Source organism: Trachemys scripta, chromosome 11 (genome assembly GCF_013100865.1).
Source record: "Trachemys scripta elegans isolate TJP31775 chromosome 11, CAS_Tse_1.0, whole genome shotgun sequence".
Taxonomy (NCBI): Eukaryota; Metazoa; Chordata; order Testudines; family Emydidae; genus Trachemys; species Trachemys scripta.
The window spans coordinates 49980952-50000889 of NC_048308.1; the positions used below are offsets into that span (position 1 = coordinate 49980952).

Below are 19938 nucleotides of genomic sequence, written 5' to 3' on the forward strand. Positions count from 1 at the left end.
AAGTATCTGTGAAACCCACTGGCAAAAGTGTCCTCTATCCCCCTCTAGAGCTAGTCTACAGAGAATGATAAACTAGTATTACTATCAGAGAGGTAACCGTGTTAGTCTGAATCTGTAAAAAGCAACAGAGGGTCCTGTGGCACCTTTAAGACTAACAGAAGTATTGGGAGCAGAAGCTTTCCTGGGTAAGAAGTGAGGTTCTTACCCACAAAAGCTTCTGCTCCCAATACTTCTGTTAGTCTTAAAGGTGCCACAGGACCCTCTGTTGCTTTTTACAGATTCAGACTAACACGGTTACCTCTCTGATAGTAATACTAGTTTATCATTCTCTGTAGACTAGCTCTAGAGGGGGATAGAGGACACTTTTGCCAGTGGGTTTCACAGATACTTACTGATCACCGAAGAATGGTGAGACTCAGGGATCTTGGATTCCATTGCAGGCTTTAGAGGCAGTATGCTTTAACAGACACAGAATCTTTTGCTCATTCCCCCCCCAAGTGTGTGACCTCCTTCTGCCATGTCATCATGGTGTCTTCTCCTCCCCTCCTTAGTCCGTTTTCAGTCTGTTCTCCTCCACCCAAAATACACACAAATCTCTGGTTCTTACCCTCTCGGCATTTGAATCAGGCAGTTTCCTCATTAGTGCTGCCTGTGTTCAGCAGCTGGTCATTGGGAGCACCGGAGAGACAGGTTCCCTGCTCTCAGCTCAGGTGCCCTGACCCAATGTTGCCCGCTGCCCAGAGCTGCAGATTCAGGGAAAGTCCAGTTTAGCTGCCACCTGGAGCATGGTTGACACAGATAGATTTTAGCAGTGTAATTCCCAGAAAATTCTAAGAATTTCCTACTGAGCATGTACAATCTGCATTTTTTTCAAAGGCTTATAATTTGGCCTAATTTGGACAGATTAAGACACATTCCTGAAAAAAACCATTCCTTGCCAAATTTTAAATAGCTGCCACAAAGTGTGGGGGTGCTAGAGTTTTTCAAAGAAAAGGTTACCAGAATTTTTTAAAATGGGCAAAACAACATTTCCCCCCAAACTTGTTATAAAACAGCCCAACCGTTTTGTCTGAGACAAAAAAATAATTATTCAATGATACAGATCAACTCATGTAATGCCACTAGTCTGCAGACCTCCAATTGTTAACCTTTAGCATACTGTATGTACGTAGAGGTTATACATACAAATAAGAATTATTATTTTCCCTTCCATTAGCTGTGTTCTATCGAAGTGACCTGTGAATCGGCTAGTGTGATGGCAGCAACTCTGGCTAATGGTGGCTTTTGCCCAATTACTGGTGAAAGAGTACTGAGCCCTGAATCAGTCCGGAATACCTTGAGTCTAATGCATTCCTGTGGCATGTATGACTTCTCAGGACAGTTTGCCTTCCATGTGAGTAACTGTTGGCTGCTAATTGTATCTGGCAAGTGAAACTAATCTAAACTGGCTTTTAAACAAACATTCCAGGATTGATCTTTTTATACTTAAGCTGTTGTGTTCAACTTCTGATTAATTCATATAACACTATTTGAAAATCTGGTACCTAGAGCATTGTGAAATTAATCACTTCAAGGTATTTCAGACAAGTACTGTTTTCTAACCCTTTAAACTCGGGCTTCATTTTCATCCTAAAAACATAAGTTGGGCTTCAAAGATATAACTCATCCCTTGCAAGAGAAATATCTACATTGCTTATTCAATTTAGTTATAATTCAAACAAATGTTATAACTGGTGAAATTAGGTGGTAAAACATTGTGCGTGCAGGCACACCCAAATCATGTTAAGCTGTCAGGGTTAAACAAAAGGGATCTTTGTACTAAAAAAATTTTGTAGCACTGTTGTTGTTGCAAATTATCAATGACTTGTTGGATATCTGTGTATGTCTCACTGCTGAGGTTATCAGGCCTGGGGTATAGTTCTTGCTGAACCACTAGTATGCTGTCTGACCTTAGGCGAGCAACGTAATTGCTGCTCTGTCTCTCTGCATGCCTTGTCTGTCAAGGATAATACTGCTTACCCAACTTATAAAATGTTCTGAGAATGATCAACTAAAGTGCTATATAGTATTTTTTATGTGCTAAGTGTTATGAATAATGCAACAGACTAGAATGTTAACATAGTATACTAAGTCTTTAATTTCCTGTAGGTTGGACTTCCTGCAAAATCTGGAGTTGCTGGTGGCATTCTTCTGGTTGTTCCTAATGTTATGGGTCTGATGTGCTGGTCACCTCCTTTGGACAAAATGGGCAACAGCGTTAAAGGGATTCACTTCTGTCATGTAAGGAAGGCTTCCTCTAACTTTCAATAATTTTTCTTTTGCAACCAACATTTACCTAATTAGTTAGCACGCCTAAGACCTAACTGAACTTAAATGAAATCCTTAAATTTGGTAGGTACGTATTTCCTGTCTGACCTGACCTGAGATTGAAAAGCTGTCTTGTTTTCTGACTTCCATGGCTATAATTCAAATTAGATTTATTATTGGACTACGCTGGGGTAGGCAACCTATAGCACGCGTGCCAAAGGTGGCCCACGAGCTGATTTTCAGTGACACTCACGCTGCCTGGGTCCTGGCCACCAGTCTGGGGGGCTCTGCATTTTAATTTTATTTTAAATTAAGCTTCTTAAACGTTTTAAAAATCTTATTTACTTTACATACAACAATAGTTTAGTTATATATTAGACTTATAGAAAGAGACCTTCTAAAAACGTTAAAATATAGTACTGGCATGCGAAACCTTGAATTAGAGTGAATAAATGAAGACTCGGCACACCACTTCTGAAAGGTTGCCAACCCCTGGACTATGCAAACATTTGGTTTTATCATGTTTTCTAACCTTGGAAAAAGTGTTCATGAAAAAATTTAAAGGAATAATGTCTTATGGACAAGACGCTGGATATGAGTTGACAGTGTGCCTTTGTTGCCAAGAAGTCTAGCAGCATTTTGGGCTGTATAAGTAGGAGCATTGCCAGCAGATCAAGGGACGTGATCATTCCCCTCTTTGACATTGGTGAGGCCTCATCTGGAGTACTGTGTTCAGTTTTGGGCCTCACACCACAAGAAGGATGTGGGAAAATTGGAAAGAGTCCAGCAGAGGGCAACAAAAATGATTAGGGGGCTGGAGCACATGACTTATGAGGAGAGGCTGAGGGAACTGGGATTGTTTAGTCCGCAGAAGAGAAGAATGAGGGGGGGTTTGATAGCTGCTTTCAACTACCTGAAAGGGAGCTCCAAAGGGGATGGAGCTAGGTTGTTCTCAGTGGTGGCAGATGACAGAACAAGGAGTAATGGTCTCAAGTTGCAGTGGGGGAGGTTTAGGTTGGATATTAGGAAAAACTTTTTCATTAGGAGGGTGGTGAAGCACTGGAATGGGTTACCTAGGGAGGTGGTGGAATCTCCTTCCTTAGAGGTTTTTAAGGTCAGGCTTGACAAAGCCCTGGCTGGGATGATTTAGTTGGGGATTGGTCCTGCTTTGAGTAGGGGGTTGGACTAGATGACCTTCTGAGGTCCCTTCCAACCTTGATATTCTATGACATGAGAATGGCACTGATTTCTTTGATATATTAGAACACAAGATCTCTTCCACCTTAAAGAGGCTTGCCAGAGTCCAAATATTCTTAACACTGGCATCAAACAGGGACATTTTGTATGTATTATTCACAGAAAGGTACTAAGAAACTCCACTTCACTCCAATATAATAGAATAACAATAATTTCATTTAATTAGCAATGCTTACTGGGGCCTTAGGTGGCTAATAATAAAATAGGAATGGTGTTGCTTATATTTTGGCCAATATCGTACTTCTGTGTCTGGGGAAAAAAGATGGGTTGAAAGTCTCCACAGAGACAACTGTCAGACAAGCATCCTAAGCTTTGTCTTTTGCTGCAGACATCACTTATAAAAAATTGAAGGGCCCTGTTTGGGGCCAGTGTTAAGAATATTTGGACTCTTGACAGCCTCTTTAAGATGGTAGAGTTCTTGTACAAGACTTCATTTGCAAGTAATAAGGAATGGTGACACATCACTGGCCTTCCAAATGGAGAGAGGAACATGACAGGGATGCCTTCTGCCTCTTTCTCTTCTCCCTACAACCAAAGGCAGTGCAAATTAGGCAGTAGTCGGACAATCAAAGACCTCAACAAAGGATACTACAATATTTAGAGCATTGTGCAACGTTTAGAGTATTTCATTCACTTGACTTCTATATCAGCTGCATAACAATCCAGTTTGCACCTCATTCTGGGGAATGCGCAAGTACATTGCCTATTACTATTTTTCAGTCAAGATATGTTTGCTTTTAAGTCCTATGTTCAAAAATACTTTCCAATTAAAATCAAACTGTTTTAAAAAACAACTGTTGTTAATAAAGAAAGACCTAATAACTGATGATTTGGCAACCTTCACATTGCTGCAAAATAAATAGCTATAAACGTATATATTTTATATATAAATAAATGTGTTCTTCAAACTACAACAGCATGGAAAAACTACTTGCCATAATACTTGTGAATGTCTTTCCTTACAGTGATTCTAGTTTAATTAAGATGAACTGTTGCATTGAATCTTCCTTGTTGAACTGCCTATCACAGGTCTTGTGTTACTGTGAGATATTATAGCACCTTGCAAGTGTTTGTGAAGTATACATTACAAAAACAAATGCTGTAATATCTGTACAGTGACATATTGGCATAAGTTAGCTTTTTTCAAAATACCACCAATAATGCAGTTATTTAAAAAATTAATACTATTATTACAACCTGATTGAAAACATGTCTTTGTTATCAATGTATGGAAGGACATTTTATGAAGAGAGTAACAAGAGGCTTCTTGTGTAAGTCAGGAACTTAGCCAAGTCATATTTGTTGTGAAGCAAAAATATTTAAAGTGTGTGCATTATCAACCTCAAGTGAGAAAATAAGAAACTATGCAGTATACAAAGGATGATATAGTTTCTTTTTGACTGTTTGCAGGAACTGGTTTCTTTGTGCAATTTCCATAATTATGATAACTTGAGGCACTTTGCAAAGAAGCTTGATCCTCGCAGAGAAGGTGGTGATCAGCGGGTAAGCTAAATATGTTCTTTTAATGACTACTTTGTATAGTTGTTAACTGGAAAATGTAAGGTTCATCTGTAAACATAAAACTGCTCAATGACATGTATTGCATCAAAACTTAAAGATAAGTTAAGCTTATCAGTCTAGTTTCACAAGAGCACAATTTATTTGTAACAAAGTCTGCCATATCTGTGATGAGGCTTAAACAGTTACAAGATTTTTTTGTAAGATTCATAATTGCTAAAGACTTAAGCATTTCTTCTCCCCAGCTAGAGTGGGTGTATGGTATTTTAATATTCAGGAGGAATTTCACTATTCGGCTTCCTTTTTAATAATAATTTGGCCAACTGGTAGCTTAGTTTTTTCTGTTCTGCACTCCTGTGCATGAGATCGAAGGTCAGTATTTTTCACATTGATCTCACTGAAATCAGAGGACTCAGGGTATGTCTACACTTGAGCTGGAAGATGTAAAATCCAGCTTGAGGAGACATACCCATGCTAGCTCTCATCAAGCTAGAGGGCTAAAAATGGAAGTGTAGCCATGGTGGTGGGAGGGGCTAGTGCCTGGTGTCTCAAATGGGGTCAAACTCGTGGCAGCTAGCCCCTCCTGCCACTAATGCTGCCACAGCTGTTCTCCATTTTCAGCGCATCAACTCAATCAGAGCTAGTGTGAGGAGGTCTGCTGGAGCTGCTGTTTACATCTCCAGCTCCAAGTGTAGACATGCCCACAGAGGGTTGTAGAGGCAGTGCACTCAGCACTTGTGTGGCTGGGAAGATAACCTCATTTTAGTGCCCCTTATTAAGGAGTACTGTTTTCAGGCTCTGAAGAGTCACTCCATTTCTGTTGTACTAAAGCATAGTAGAAGTGTTATGGGTGCTTGAGGGTAGGAGGCAATTAGTGAGAGGTATTCCTTACAGATTTTATAGGGATATGGAGGTCTCCCAAAGGGAAGATACAGTAGTATGAAAGATGTTTGTTTTTATTTGCCTGTACATTTCTCTTTATAACTATCTGATATGGAATTAGAACTTTATGTATAGCTCCAAAACGGACCATAACTATTTGTAATAAAATGTCAAGAGCTGGAGATGGGTGGAAGTTCAGGCTTTTGGCATTGATTGCAAATATCAATAACACGCAGATTTGCTTTCTTCAAGTACACTAATAAATAATGTATGTTGCTTGAACAACTAGCATTCCTTTGGACCATTGGACTATGAAAGTCTCCAGCAAGAACTTGCTTTGAAAGGCACAGTGTGGAAAAAAGTGTCACCTGAGTCAAACGAGGACATCTCCAGAACCATAGTGTATAGAATGGAAAGTCGGGGAGAGCAAAACTAAAGAAATGGGTTATAGTTTCATAAAGTTCTTCATTTTAAAAGCCCTCAGGCATCTCTAGATTAAACAACTTCAGTTGTTTTGTTTCCTTGATATTTTTGGTTTATATATAAACTTTTTTCTTTTAATATTGTGTAAATACTGTATATGCTATACCAAAAATAGAATATTGACATTTTAAAAAACTGTCAACCAGATTTCCTGGTTCCTTAAAGTAAATTTACTTTAAACAGAAAAATCTAAATGTTTTAAAGAATAACTCCTTTGATATATTTGAGAATTTATATATTAATTAAAGTTGGACTTTATGGAGCTGTGAGAAGATTTTGTAATGTGTCCTCTTACTAGATCTGGAACACAGAGAAATGCAAATAGTATATCTAGAACATAAAGTAAAACAGTACACCAAAATAAAGTAAGATGATGAATCCCCAAATAGGTATGTCTGAAAGAGAAACAGTTTGAGTCTTGACATTATTAGCACCTGTATCTTTTGTTTCACACACACTTACAAAATCTATTTAGCATAAATAGATCCCTTTGATGCACCATGTTAGCAAATGTAAGCAAAGTAAATTACCAAATCATATTTTTTTAATCAAATCATTTTAAATTAAGCATGTTAATATTCAGTTAATAGACAAGCAAGTAGCTTTGTAGCTTGCAAAGCTGCTCTAATTGCATAGTTAGCTAAGTTAGGCAGAGAAGGATTTCTTTCTCAAGTATTCTGAGTGGTCCTGTAGGAGCTGTCCTGCCAGCTATGACTCAAAGTCTGCCATACTAATAACACTCCACTCCACTTTTATTTTAAAGAATATAAGCAATCTTAGTTTTAGAGGGATAGGTGAAGAGAAAATATATTCAAAGTAAAAAATTGTTAATGATTAAAACTGCTTAAAAAGTAAGTCTTACTGAATATAAGTATTGGTTGTATACTAGCCGTAGTGGTCCCAGGATACGAGAGAGACAAGGCGGTGAAGTAATATCTTTTATTGGACCAACATCTGTTGGTGGAAAGAACCAGCTTTTGAGCTACATAGAGCTCTTTTTCTTCTGCCAGCCCTGCAGAGAGCTCTGTGAAGTTTGAAAGCTTGTTCTTTCGACCAACAGATGTTGGTCCAATAAAAGATAATACATCACCCACCTTGTCTTGCTCTGAATTAATTTTACCAGTTATAACATCATTTATCTCTATTATATATGTACTCACACACATACACATAATGTAGTTTTATAAGTTAATAGAAATAGTTTCCCCCCTCTCTTTTGTTTTTGTTTATCTACTTTGCACCTCTGTTTAGTCCTGCCCTAGTAACAAAATTTTCTGCCTTTTACAGCAAATTATGAGCATGTTAGTATCAAATAATGCACTGTTCATACTGTGGAACAGTTTGATCTGGTATGAAACAGTCAGCATAAATCTTAGAAGTAGGTTTTGTCCAACAATTAAAATTAATCATGAGATTATAAAAAAACCACGATTAATTAGTTTTAATCACATTAATAATAGAATCCCATTTATTTGAATATTTTTGGATATTTTCTACTTTTTCAAATATATTTATTTCAATTACAACACAGAATACAGTGTACAGTGCTCGCTTTATATTTTATTACAAATTTTTGCACAGTAAAAAGATAAAAAATAGTATTTTTCAATTCCCCTCATACAAGTACTGCAGTGCAATTTCTTTATCATGAAAGTGCAACTTACAAATGTAGAATTATGTTTGTTACATAACTACACTCAAAAACAAAGCAATGTAAAACTTTAGAGCCTACAAGTCCACTCAGTCCTACTTCTAATTCAGCCAATCATTAAGACAAATAAGTTTGTTTATATTTACAAGAGATAATGTTGCCTGCTTCATATTTACGTCGTCACTTGAAAGTGAGAACAGGTATTCGCATGGCATGGCATTGTTGTAGCAAGCACTGCAAGATACTTATGTGCCAGATATGTTAAACATTCGTATGCCTCTTCATGCTTCATCAGCATGGAAGCATGTCTTCTGGAATGGTGGCCAAAGCATGAAGGGGGGTATAAGAGTGTTTAGCATAATTGAAATCAATATATTTGAAAATGTAGAAAAACATCCACAAATATTCATAATAAATTAAATGGGTATAGCAATTATTTTTAATTGAGTTAATTTGTTTTGAGTTAATCGCTTGAGTTAACTGCAATTAATTGACAGCGTTACTTAGAAGTAGTTCAGACTACGTAGGTAATATTATACAGGCAAGCCAGTATTTTCTGAAATTTAGAGGCCAAATGCATAGCCATTTTATGTTTCTTATTGATGCTAATTTTTTTTTGTAAAATTCTTCACTCCCTATATAGTTAACCCTGTTGCCTTTGTCTCTAGCTTATTATGCTTTGTTCCATGCCCCCTTCCACTTAACCACCATACAAAGGCCTAATTTATTGTTAATTCCGACGATATGTCCAATATCTTAAAAGATCAATCTCTTTTTAAGAGCTACTGCTATAGTATTTACATAAAGGTCTCAAACTACATATGTAATCTTCTTTTTGACAGAAAAGTATATATTTATATACACTAAGGCTATGTCTGTATTAAACAACACTCAATGACATGTAGAGCATGTGCCCATGTAGGCCCCCTAGCATTGGGTACAAGATAGTAGTGTAGCTGGTGAATCATAGCTTAGACTAGTAGAGGAAAGACTGGGTGAAGGGTATGGGTATGTATGTGAGTGCATACTCTACTTGCCCAAGCTGTGCCTCCCTGTCTACACTAATATTTTTAGCAGTGCAGGGTCCTGCTGCCTCCTTGATGCCAAAGCCTTTCCCCCTGCAAGAAAAGACTCCCTCATTGGGGCAGACTGTGGCAGGGAGGAGGCTTGGGCAGTTCCCCAGTGTAGAGCCTTTCCACAGCATATGGAAAGGCTCTGCCAGTGCCCAGCTGCCGGAGCTTTCTTCTGCCACAAGGAAATACTTTAGCAGCGGGGAAGAGCTGAGACTTTCCCAGCTTTCCCTTTGCCAGAGCATTTTCCTCTTGGTAGTGAAAGGCTCTGGCAACGGGGAATTTCTGAAGCTTTTGCTGTCCCACTTCTGCCAGAGCCTGTCACTGAGATGTGTAGCTACACACTGCAGTGTGGGCATAGCCTACTTTTTACTGTGGCATGTAGCTATATATGCTCTATACGCTGCTGGAAGTGGTGTGTAGTGTAGACGTACCCTGAATCATTAAAAGGAAGGGATAGACTGTAAAACAACTTGGGAATTTATAAAACAAGAAAATGCATAAAGCAAGATGTGCAGTGAATGGTGATGAGGAATCTTATCTTGACCATACCATTTAAGGATTGATTATAGCTAACAAGTACATGTCTCACAAAAATGTAGAAGTGCTATTTAAGATGTTATATAAACAAGTACTGTTGCAAGTTAATCCAAGTGATTTTGTAGCAATACATGATATTTTTTTATAGTTGTGATTGGGGCTATTTGCATTTGAAGCATACAATTATAGAGTTGCTTAGGCAAACCTTTTCAGAAAATTAACATACAAAGGAATTTGAGATCCTAGTAAAATAATGCAGCAGGTACTGTTAATTGCACTTCAGAACAATGGCATAAATTACTGAATGAAAACTCAGCATATAATTTTATCCCAGTTGTTTTGCTTACATTGTTCCAGGGTTACAATGAAGTAAGAGCAAGGGAAGGATAGTGGAGATCTTTAAATGTCCTTGAAATCAACAGTTTTACATGAATAAGAAAGTTAAGGTAAAACAGTAGTCACTGAGATACTGCAGGCAAAACCCTGCATGTGCACACCTCGGATGTGCTCAATTGCTGTATTTGATTAATTTGTATTGAACATTCAGAGGGATTGCAGGTTGGAGCCTATGCTTCTGTGCTCCCCAGTGAAAAGAACTCATGTTGCTGAATTATTGTTTAAAATGAAGGTGTACCTGTGTGGGACAGGGTTTACTTAATATAGCTCTGAATGCATTCTTTGCTGATTTCATGTTATTTGGAACTAATTTTAAAACTAGCTGAAGCTGGAGAAATTGTTTCTGCTGGATTCAGATCTTAAAATAGTAACCCACAAAGCTTTAAGCATTTAGGTGTGTAAATTATACATGGAGTTTTGAGAAGAGGAGGCAAGTCATAGGTGGTAAATGTGACAGGATTCAAAAGTGATTAGACATTTATATGGATAACAAGAATATCCAGAGTTGTTGTTTTTTGGTTTTTGTTAAAGTTTTGGAAGGGATATAAGCCAACCTCTAACTATTGTGGATAAGTTGGAAACTTTCCTTTGGGCCAGTTTATCCCATAACCTGCCCTCTCCACAATTTCTTGCTCCTCCTCAAAAGCTTCTGTTACTGGTAGCTGTTGGTGATAGGTTACAAAACTAGTTGGATCATGGCCTGATTCACTATTGCAATTCCTTACATGTATGTTTTGTGAATAGGGTCCTAAAGAATGTTGTGGTACGGGCTAATTATTAAATGTTTTTATTGAAGATATTTCTGAGTACTTAAAGGATTTAGTATTCATCTGCGTTATGGCAATACCAGTTCTTGATATTCAAGCATCTGAGCTGTTTTGTTTTTCTTTTGTCAGCATCATTAACATTTCATTGGAAATGTAAATACTTTTGTAAACTTTATTTTAGCATTTGTGTTCTACCTTTTGGCTCAGTTCTTTAAGTTACTTGTCTTTTCCATTTTTCTTTTGCATTGTATGTTGTTTATGTATGTTGTGTAATAAATTTATTTTAAGCCAATTTTATTGTATTTTTTTCTATCAGTGAAGGATAACTTCCATTCAAGCACATTTTCTGAGACCAAAATAAGATAGTGAACATATTCCAGAAACTTCATCCTGGTTTAAAATAGATATGGTGGATGATACAAGTTAGTTAAAACAGTAATTGAAAACACTTAAGAATCTCTCGACTACATTTTGTGGAATCATTCTTATTTTTTCTTTTTGTTAGAAATACCATCTTAGAAGCTTGAAAATAATAAAAATATTTGTCATGGTTCTTTTCAACTTCCCACACTTTTCTAAAAAGGAAAAGCTAATATTGTGTTTTTACTTTTGCTTATACAGCAGCATCATTGATCTCATTCTAGAAGTACATGGCTCAGAACAGAATTTTAAGTTCAATATTTGGTCTGGTAAAATAATTGGGGAAGTAAGCATGTTGGTTTTGATAGCCAAACTAATAATTGTGGCTATCAATAATCATTTTTTTAAATTAGCAAAGTATAACTTCTGTTAAATCTTATTTATAATCTAGAAAACATTCCACACTTAGGGTTTCCAACTTTCTAATTGCACAAAACCCAATACTCTTGCCCCTTCCCCAAGGCCCCACCCCTTCTGAGGCCCCACCCCCACTCTCTCCAACCCTTCTCCCTTAGTCGCTCACTCTCCTCCACCCTCACTCACTTTCACTGGACTGGGGCAGGGGGTTGATTGCGGAAGGGGGTGAGGGCTCCAGCTGGGGGTGCGGGCTCTGGGGTAGGGCAAGAAATGAGGGGTTCAGGGTGTAGGAGGGGGCTCCGGGCTGGGGCAGGTGGTTGGGGTGTAGGCTCAGGGGTGGGGCTGGGGATGAGGGGTTTGGGGTATAGGAGGGGGCTCCTGGCTGGGGCAGGTGGTTGGGGTGTGGGCTCAGGGGTGGGGCTGGGGATGAGGGGTTTGGGGTATAGGAGGGGGCTCTGGGCTGGGGCCAAGGGGTTTGGAGGGAGGGAGGAGGCTCAGGCTGGGGCAGGAGGTTGGGGTGCGGGTGGAGGTTCAGAGTGCAGGCTCCAGGAGGGAGTTTGACTACTCAGGGTTTGGGTGTGAGTTCTGGGAGGGGGCTCGGGGTTGGGGCAGGAGGTTGGGGTGTAGGAGGGGGTTCCGACCTGGGGCAGAGGGTTGGGGCACAGTAGAGGGTTCGGGGTGCGGGCTCCGGCCGGGCAGCGCTTACCTCAGGTGGCTCCCAGTCAGCGGCGCAGCAGGACGAAGGCAGGCTCCCTGCCTGCCCGCCCTGGCTCTGCACTGCTCTGAGACGTCCAGCATGTCTGGCCCCTAGGAGGAGGCATAGCCAGGTGGCTCTGCGTGGTGTGTGCTGCCTATGTCCGGAGGCACCGCCCCCCACAGCTCTCATTGGCTGTGGTTTCTGGCCAATGGGAGCTGTGGAGCCGGTATTGGAGGTGGGGGCAGCACGCAGCACTTCCCTGATCACCCCTGCTCCTAGGGGCCATCGGGACATGGCAACCATTTCCAGGAGCTGCGCAGAGCCAGGGCAGGCAGGGAGCCCCGCTATGCCGCCAACCGGACTTTTAATGACCTGGTCAGCAGTACTATCCGGAGCTGCCAGGGTCCCTTTTCGACTGGGCCTTCCGGTCGAAAACTGGATGCCTGGCAACCCTATCCACACTGCATTTTAACATCTTAAAGGTAGGTTGATTTGGGGTTTAAACAGGTTGATAGTGATCGTTGCAGCTTTTTGGGGCAATAGCTGACTTTTGAATGAGCGCTATGGCTTTGGTATATTCTGCATGCTTTGTAACAAAATTACTGTTGATGTCAATGGAAGTGCACTTAGAGTGCAGGATATTAAATAGAGATCCTTAATGTGGATGGTTCTGAAACAGGGTTTAGTTTTACTCCAAATGAATTTATATAGTGTAGTTATTTATAACATGCTTTGAAAAATATTTTTATAACACAGTGACTAGAACTGTGTCTGGCTTTTTAACAATATAGACACAATAAATCCCTGATCAGAAGAGTTTAGTCTTCTTCAGTCAGCAAGATGAGGAAAGTTAAAGAAGGGGAATAGCTGTGGGGCAGAGTGAAGGAGTTGTACAAATACAGTAACTTACTTTAGAGGTTGTATGTGTCCCTTGTGTTTTGGGTTGGTTTTATTAATGTGTGTCTTTTTATCTGCTAAAGATAATTTTTGATGGGCGAATTGTAAAGTGGAAGCTGGAAAAAGGGGACTCGTCAAAAAGCCAATAGAGTGAAAACCATTAAATCACCCAAGTATTTACTCATCTGCACTGTAAAATATTATTGCTCACATTACTTCCGGTCTTGATACATGTCATTGATTAGTAATGCACAGTACTTCAGGTATGAGCTTTATCATTTAAAATTATAGTGTTCTGCCTACACCTCTACCTCGATATAACGCTGTCCTCGGGAGCCAAAAAATCTTACCATGTTATAGGTGAAACCGCGTTATATCGAACTTGCTTTGATCCACTGGAGTGCGCGGGCCCCCTCCCTTCCCCCCCGGAGCACTGCTTTACCGCATTATATCCGAATCCATGTTATGTCGGGTTGCGTTATATCGGGGTAGAGGTGTATTTCTAATCTGGAATGTTACTGTTTTTTTGTTTTTGTTTTTTTAATTTGGTTTCCATTAGGCAAAACAGTGCAAAGTTTTCAACGAAAGAATGACAAAAGTTGAATCCAGATTTAAAAATGTGAATGTTCATCAGAGAGAGCTGTTTTTTGTAATTGTACTTGAGTTTATTATTGGAACGATTTAACATGCATAGTCAATTGTATTTTCAGTGCATATTTTGTCCTGTTGCTTTGTTTCGGGATCCAGATATCACATAGGACATTGCACTTTTATGCTAGTTTTTGGAATGGCAAGAGGCTGTTTAACTCTGTGGGCTTAGCAGTAGTAATTATGCTGTGCCTAAAGCTTGCTAGCTGCTTTGCAAAACAAAAAAGACATCTTTGCCCCAAGGGTCTTGTAAGTTATTTCATCTTTTATTGCCTTCAGAAGTGTTGATGAGGCTGGAAATCAGGTAGAAATCTGGTAAATTAAAGTCCCCTTACAGTAACTGTAGCTCTTTGAAATGTGTTGTCTATACATATTTCACTGTTGGTGCACATGCATCATATGTTCATGAGATCAGATTGAGATATATATATATTTTAATAGCGATGTCCATGGGGCCATGCCCGTGCCCCTCCACACCTTCTTGGCTCCTTTATTAGAGGGGTAAGAAGGAGGCAGCCCATGCTCAGTTCCTTTGCCAACAAGAATCCTGAGATTGGGCTTCCAGTGAGTGGGAAGAGGAGGCTGGATGTAGAATTTGTGTGCACAGTATGTTTTGAACTACAGTTACTGTAAAGGAATCATAATTTCTTTGAGTGATTGACCATACAGATTCCACTGTTTGTAATTAGCAAGCAGTCATCTGAAAGCTAGGAAGCAAGTGAACTAAGGCCTACTTGAAGAGTGCTTGTGGGACCGCCCGCCTGAAGCTTGCATCTAACCTATAGGCTTGCACCAGGGAATAATGGGAGATAATGGTGTGGTCTGAACTTCATTTTGAAGCTCTTGAGTATTTCAGAAAATGGGCACATGTGCAAGGTAGGCCACAGAAGCCACCTTGGCACGGGTAGAGTTATCCCTAATGTGTCAGGGTGGGTCTTTGTTGGTTAGGATATAATATGCTGTGACAGTTCTGAGGATCCCAAAAACTCAGTCACCTTGTTGTTCCCTGCCTCTAGGGAGAAGGGAGTCTTGCCTGGAGTGGCTGGGCATTAGCTCCCTAACACCACCAGCCTTTCAGCCACTAAGCACTCTCCTCTGGGCTATCCCAACCTTGTCTTCACCTTGCAGGTTAACAAGGGGAGCCCCTTCATGCCGGAGTCCCTTTAAATTGTTCCCCTGTGGCATCCAGCCCCTGATACTAGCTACTCTCAGAAATCCCAGATCCTCTGCTACCTAAGAGGGACAGGGAGGAGAGTAATTTTCTTGCAACTCAAGAGCCCCTCTCTTTGGTGTGCTCTGCCTTAAATTCAGCACCAAAGGGAGCGTGATGACTACCCAGAGCCAATCATAGCTGTGATTGGGTACCAGTCTGGCAATAGAATCTGTCAATGCCATATGGGGGTCAGTGCCAAAGATGTGACCAATGCTGAGGGTCATGGTACAGTGGTACACAGGAACATCCTGGCTGAAGCCATGGTGCTTGGTACTGATGTTAGGCAATGCCAAAGTGTCAGTGTGCTCCTTGTATTTGGATGTGACTATTGGTCCGAACTTTGACTTTGTTACTGAAGGTTTTGCATGGGACTCCATTTTAAGACTTGAAAGGAGCTCAGACTGGTGTTGAGGGTAATCTAAGCACTGGAGAGGCCTACTACTGAAGGTTTCTCAGAGGGTCTGCCCGGAACAGAGGCTGCCTGCATTGATCTCTCAAGGAGAAAGAGCTTCAGCTTTGCCTCCCTGCTCTTTTGTGCTCCTAGAGAAAGATTTACAGATGGAGCAGCATGCCGGCATGTGTCTCTGACCCTGGCACATAATAGGCATCCGGCATGGCTGTCACTGATTGGCATGGCTGTATCACAGGATGGATGGATTAGAAAACACAGTGACTTGGACTCTGCCATCTTGATACATACCAGAGAAGGGGCTGTGATCAGTATCGGGAAAGGAATACAGAAAGAGAAGAAACGCTATTACTGTACTAAAATAAGAAAAAGGGTGTTTCGAATGCACTCGAGGAGTGGAATCTATAGACAGTACCATTTTAAAATCAGAAGTCTCAATTTTAGAATCGGCATTCCCTTCCTCAAATATATCTGGTCTCATGCTGAAGATACTGTCCCTGATCAGTAGCAGTTAGTTAAAATACATTAACTGCTATGTGCAATGTTACATGAATAGGGGATTATTAATCTACAGATCGTGAGCTTTTCAGGGCCAGGAGTATGTTCCATGTGTCCAGAAAGCACTAAGCATATTGTGGGGGCTATGGTAATCTAAATCTTCTTGATTTGTTAGAACCTAAATACAGATTGATTTATATTTTTCTAAGTCTAGATATCTCATACAAAATCACAATATCCTATTTTTAGTTAAATGGAAACTTATTCCACTATTGCTAAAAATTTCACACTCCTTGATGCAAAATAGTTTTACAGCTCATTTGAATCTTTTCAACCAGGAAGTCTGTTTTTGCCTGGCCTGATCTGCACACAAAGTTGCACCATTTTAACGCTATCTATTTAAATTTTAGTTAAACCTGCGCATCCTTGTGTGTGAATAAGGTCTTACGGAATTAATGGATACACTTTAAATTACAGGTTCAAACTAAACTGATATGAACCAGGTTTAAAAAACATAATTGTGTCAGTGCAGAATTTTGCATTGATTAACTAAGTTGGTTTTTTTTTAACCAATTGTTAAACCAGTGCAGCTTGTGTGTAGGAAGGCCCTAAAATAGATGTGTGGTATTAAATGGACCACACAGATTCATGGGAGGCAGAGATAATTGTGTGTGGGGGGAAATCCAGAGTTAAGAACTTTTAACACCTGAGCTGGTCAGGAAAAGGGATGAGGGGGGAGGAATTGCATAATTCTTTTTTTCACTTCAAAATTTTCAAAATCTACTTAACATAGAGAAATTTACCTAGAATTAGCAACAAACTGTCACTCCCATCAGTCTCAACTGTAGATGATTATGAAGTTGTTTTGTAGGATAGTATAAAAGCTATTGGCCAGCAGTACTAGATGTATCACTAGTTAGCGTTTCTGGTTCGAGCCAAACTTTGAGAATTAAGTGAGAGTGCTGTTGGCAACACTAAATTAGAAGTTCAGTTTGGTGGTATCCTGTTGACAATTCTTTTCTGTTGCTTGCTTTGCAGTTACCTTTATAAAATGGAAAAGAGAGTCAAGTCATTGACATGAATGTGAGCATTTGGGCCCTTCTGTATAATTAACAGCTAGTCTTTTTATCATTATGAGCTTTGAAATAATTGTTTTTCATGCAGGTGGAGAAAAACTTGTTGGTTCTACGGTAATAGTGTCTGCTTTTTTAAGGTTTTTCTCCTCTTTTCTGTTCTTGAGCTACGTGATACTAAGTATTCAAGAATATAGTGTTTCCCCGTATCTTCATTACCTTTAAACTTCGTTCTGTGGTATTCTCTTCAACCTTCTTCTAATCCCCTTCTCTGATCATCTACAGCAAGTTTCTCAAGCTATAAACAGTGCCACCTGTAAATTGTGAGGTGTTTTCCAATACTTCCTCTGTGAAGACCAGGCTATATATTAACTTTATTTACCTGGTTTTCCTCAATCTAGGAAGGTAAGCGATTCCTACACATAAATGTTAAGATACCACCATTCAGTCTCCCTTAGGTGAATTGAACTGTGTTAAAGCTTACCAGTTTGACACCCTGCATACTACTGAGATCTGAATTTCCTGCATTTTTCTTAGTCTATTTGGCTCCCAGAGTTCAGTAGAGTCACTTGGAATTGATTCATTTTTTGTTGTATTTGTTAGAATTTTCATAAAGTGGCGGAAGTGACCTTGTAAGTCATCTAGCACTTTTTCTGCACATTGAAATCTTATATTTACTGGTGTATGAGAATTGACAAAAGACGGCTTTATTTTTCTCTTCCTGGATGTAGATTTATAGTTATGTATAAGTCTTTAACAGTTAAAATTATTAGTGGTACCCCAGGTAAACCGTGTGCACTTTGTATGCAAGCATTCACCTGGCTTTCCATCTTTATACAATATATTTTCTTCAGGTAAGTCAACCTGTTAAGCAGGATGTTCTCATACTTTGCCTTGCAAGGCACCAAAGGGTCACACGTCATTTGCATTAAATATAGCAGTCTGGAGACATGGCATATGGCCAAACATATGGAACTCCGGCAGTCTGGCCTGTTGGTTCAAGATGGAGCATTGCAGGCTGAGATCTGTTGCCCCTAAAAGTTGCACTTCTGAGTTGAGGGCCGCCTTTAACCACCATTGCACTGAAGCATGATTTCTTTCCTGAAAATAATTTGTTGTATTTCCATTTGACCCTCAATTGGATTTCTGAAAAATTTTGGAGAGATGTTATTGCGAATAAAATGGCATGATCTTTTTTTAAAATTAAATAGTTGGGTGGTGAATGAAAATATCAGCTGGAAATGTATGTGCCTCTGATCTGGAAATACATTACTTGATAAGGGAAAGATTAGGTCAAGGACCACTTGGAAGCCCTCGTGATTTGAGTAATTATTAACAAAACAATGTGAGCTAAGAACATGGGGCTGAGCGATTAGAAGAGGTAATCGTGCTTGCTTCCTGTTGATGAGATTAGCTAGTCAAAACATTTTCCTTGAAGTAGTAGACAACTTTTGTTCTACGGTTACTCAGACAGCGTTAAAAGTATTTCTTTTAGGTCTTTTAACCACTCATAGATTTGGTTTCGGTTAAAATATGTAGAACATATTGGCCTGCTTTTCTGTATCAATACATTAATGAGCATAAATTCTGTATGGCTGTTGACAATGTCTCTTTCTGCTTGTCAGTATTTCTGTTTTTAAGAACTTATTTTTCAAAAGATTAGAACTTGCCTAACTGAACCCGTAAGTGTTTAAGGATGACGTTTACTATTCTCTGAGTGAGATACATTATTTAATTTAAAATCAATAGGTTTAATATTTCTAAGTTTGGTAGAGAAGTGCAAAATCAAATTTTTTACTAGTTTCATGTGTACTATTTATGTTTCTAGACTTAAACCAAAACTTAAGCTCTTGTTTGAGTGTTTGTCTATCTGTGTTCCACTCTTTGTGTTCATGTGCCTGAGTTCACATTTTTTTGGCAGTGTCTACTGGGCCACACCTGCACCCCAGGTTCCCTTGTATGACCCACATAAGGGCATAAAGGGTGGGGCAACCTCAACTGTACTTCGGTTCCTTCTTACTGCCTCTGGCTGAGTCAGAAACTTAGCAGTATCCGAGTCTCTCTCTCACTGTGGTATTAATCCTTTTGTAGTGAGAAAAAATAGGGTTTCTTTATCCCCCCCCTCTTTGGAAAAAAAAAAAAACCCAACCCTTCCCCCCTCCCACCCCCATGATTTCTCTGGTAAGACTTCTATGGCACTGGGTCCAGCCCTTACAGCAGAGCTGAAGTCTCCTGGATTTAAGAACTGCTCATCTGGTGATGCAGAGATGTGATGGTCATAAGAGGTGTACCTATTGTGCCTTGGAGAGGAGCATATTGCTGACAAATGTGCCACTTACAAGTTGTTCCCTAGGAGAGTTTTAGGGAAGATTGTCTTGCCTTTTGTGTTCTCTTTGTTGGGGATATCTGTGGGCCCCTCTGCAGAATCTCAAGTGTCAGAGGCTGAAAAGCTTGAGCAAACCTTTTCAAAAAGTGTCCCTGTGAACTTGAGATCTGCTCACAGCTCAGGGACTTAAGTCTAGAAGAGGCCATCCTCTAAGACCAGTAAAACATCTGTGGTCCAGGGGAGGAAGGACCACTTCTCCAGCAAGGGGTGCAGATCTGTCTCCCTCGTTGGTTCCTAACCAACAAACACAAAAAAAGGCAGAGATCCCCTTGGTCTGCCTCTTTTAAGGGTAATTCAGGGTCCAAGATGGCTCCAACTGGCATCCTGTCAAGCACTGGTAGGGTGACCAGACAGCAAGTGTGAAAAATCAGGACAGGGGGTGGGGAGGGTGGGGTAATAGGAGCCTATATAAGAACAAGACCCCAAAATCGTGACTGTCCCTATAAAATCGGAACATCTAGTCACTCTA

General features: G+C 39.9%; 1 protein-coding gene across 3 annotated transcripts in view; it reads left to right on the forward strand.

Moving 5' to 3' along the window:
* The window catches only part of GLS (glutaminase), a 104166-nt gene that overhangs the window by 58215 nt on the left and 26013 nt on the right, over positions 1-19938 (forward strand). For 2 of the 3 annotated variants that reach the window (XM_034785100.1, XM_034785102.1), the window contains 3 exons: positions 1217-1393; positions 2149-2280; positions 4975-5067. In XM_034785100.1, the coding sequence (XP_034640991.1) occupies positions 1217-1393; positions 2149-2280; positions 4975-5067 (402 nt within the window). Of the gene's footprint in view, positions 1-1216; positions 1394-2148; positions 2281-4974; positions 5068-6253; positions 7272-19938 lie in introns of those variants that run through there. The other variant, XM_034785101.1, reaches the window with a different exon arrangement.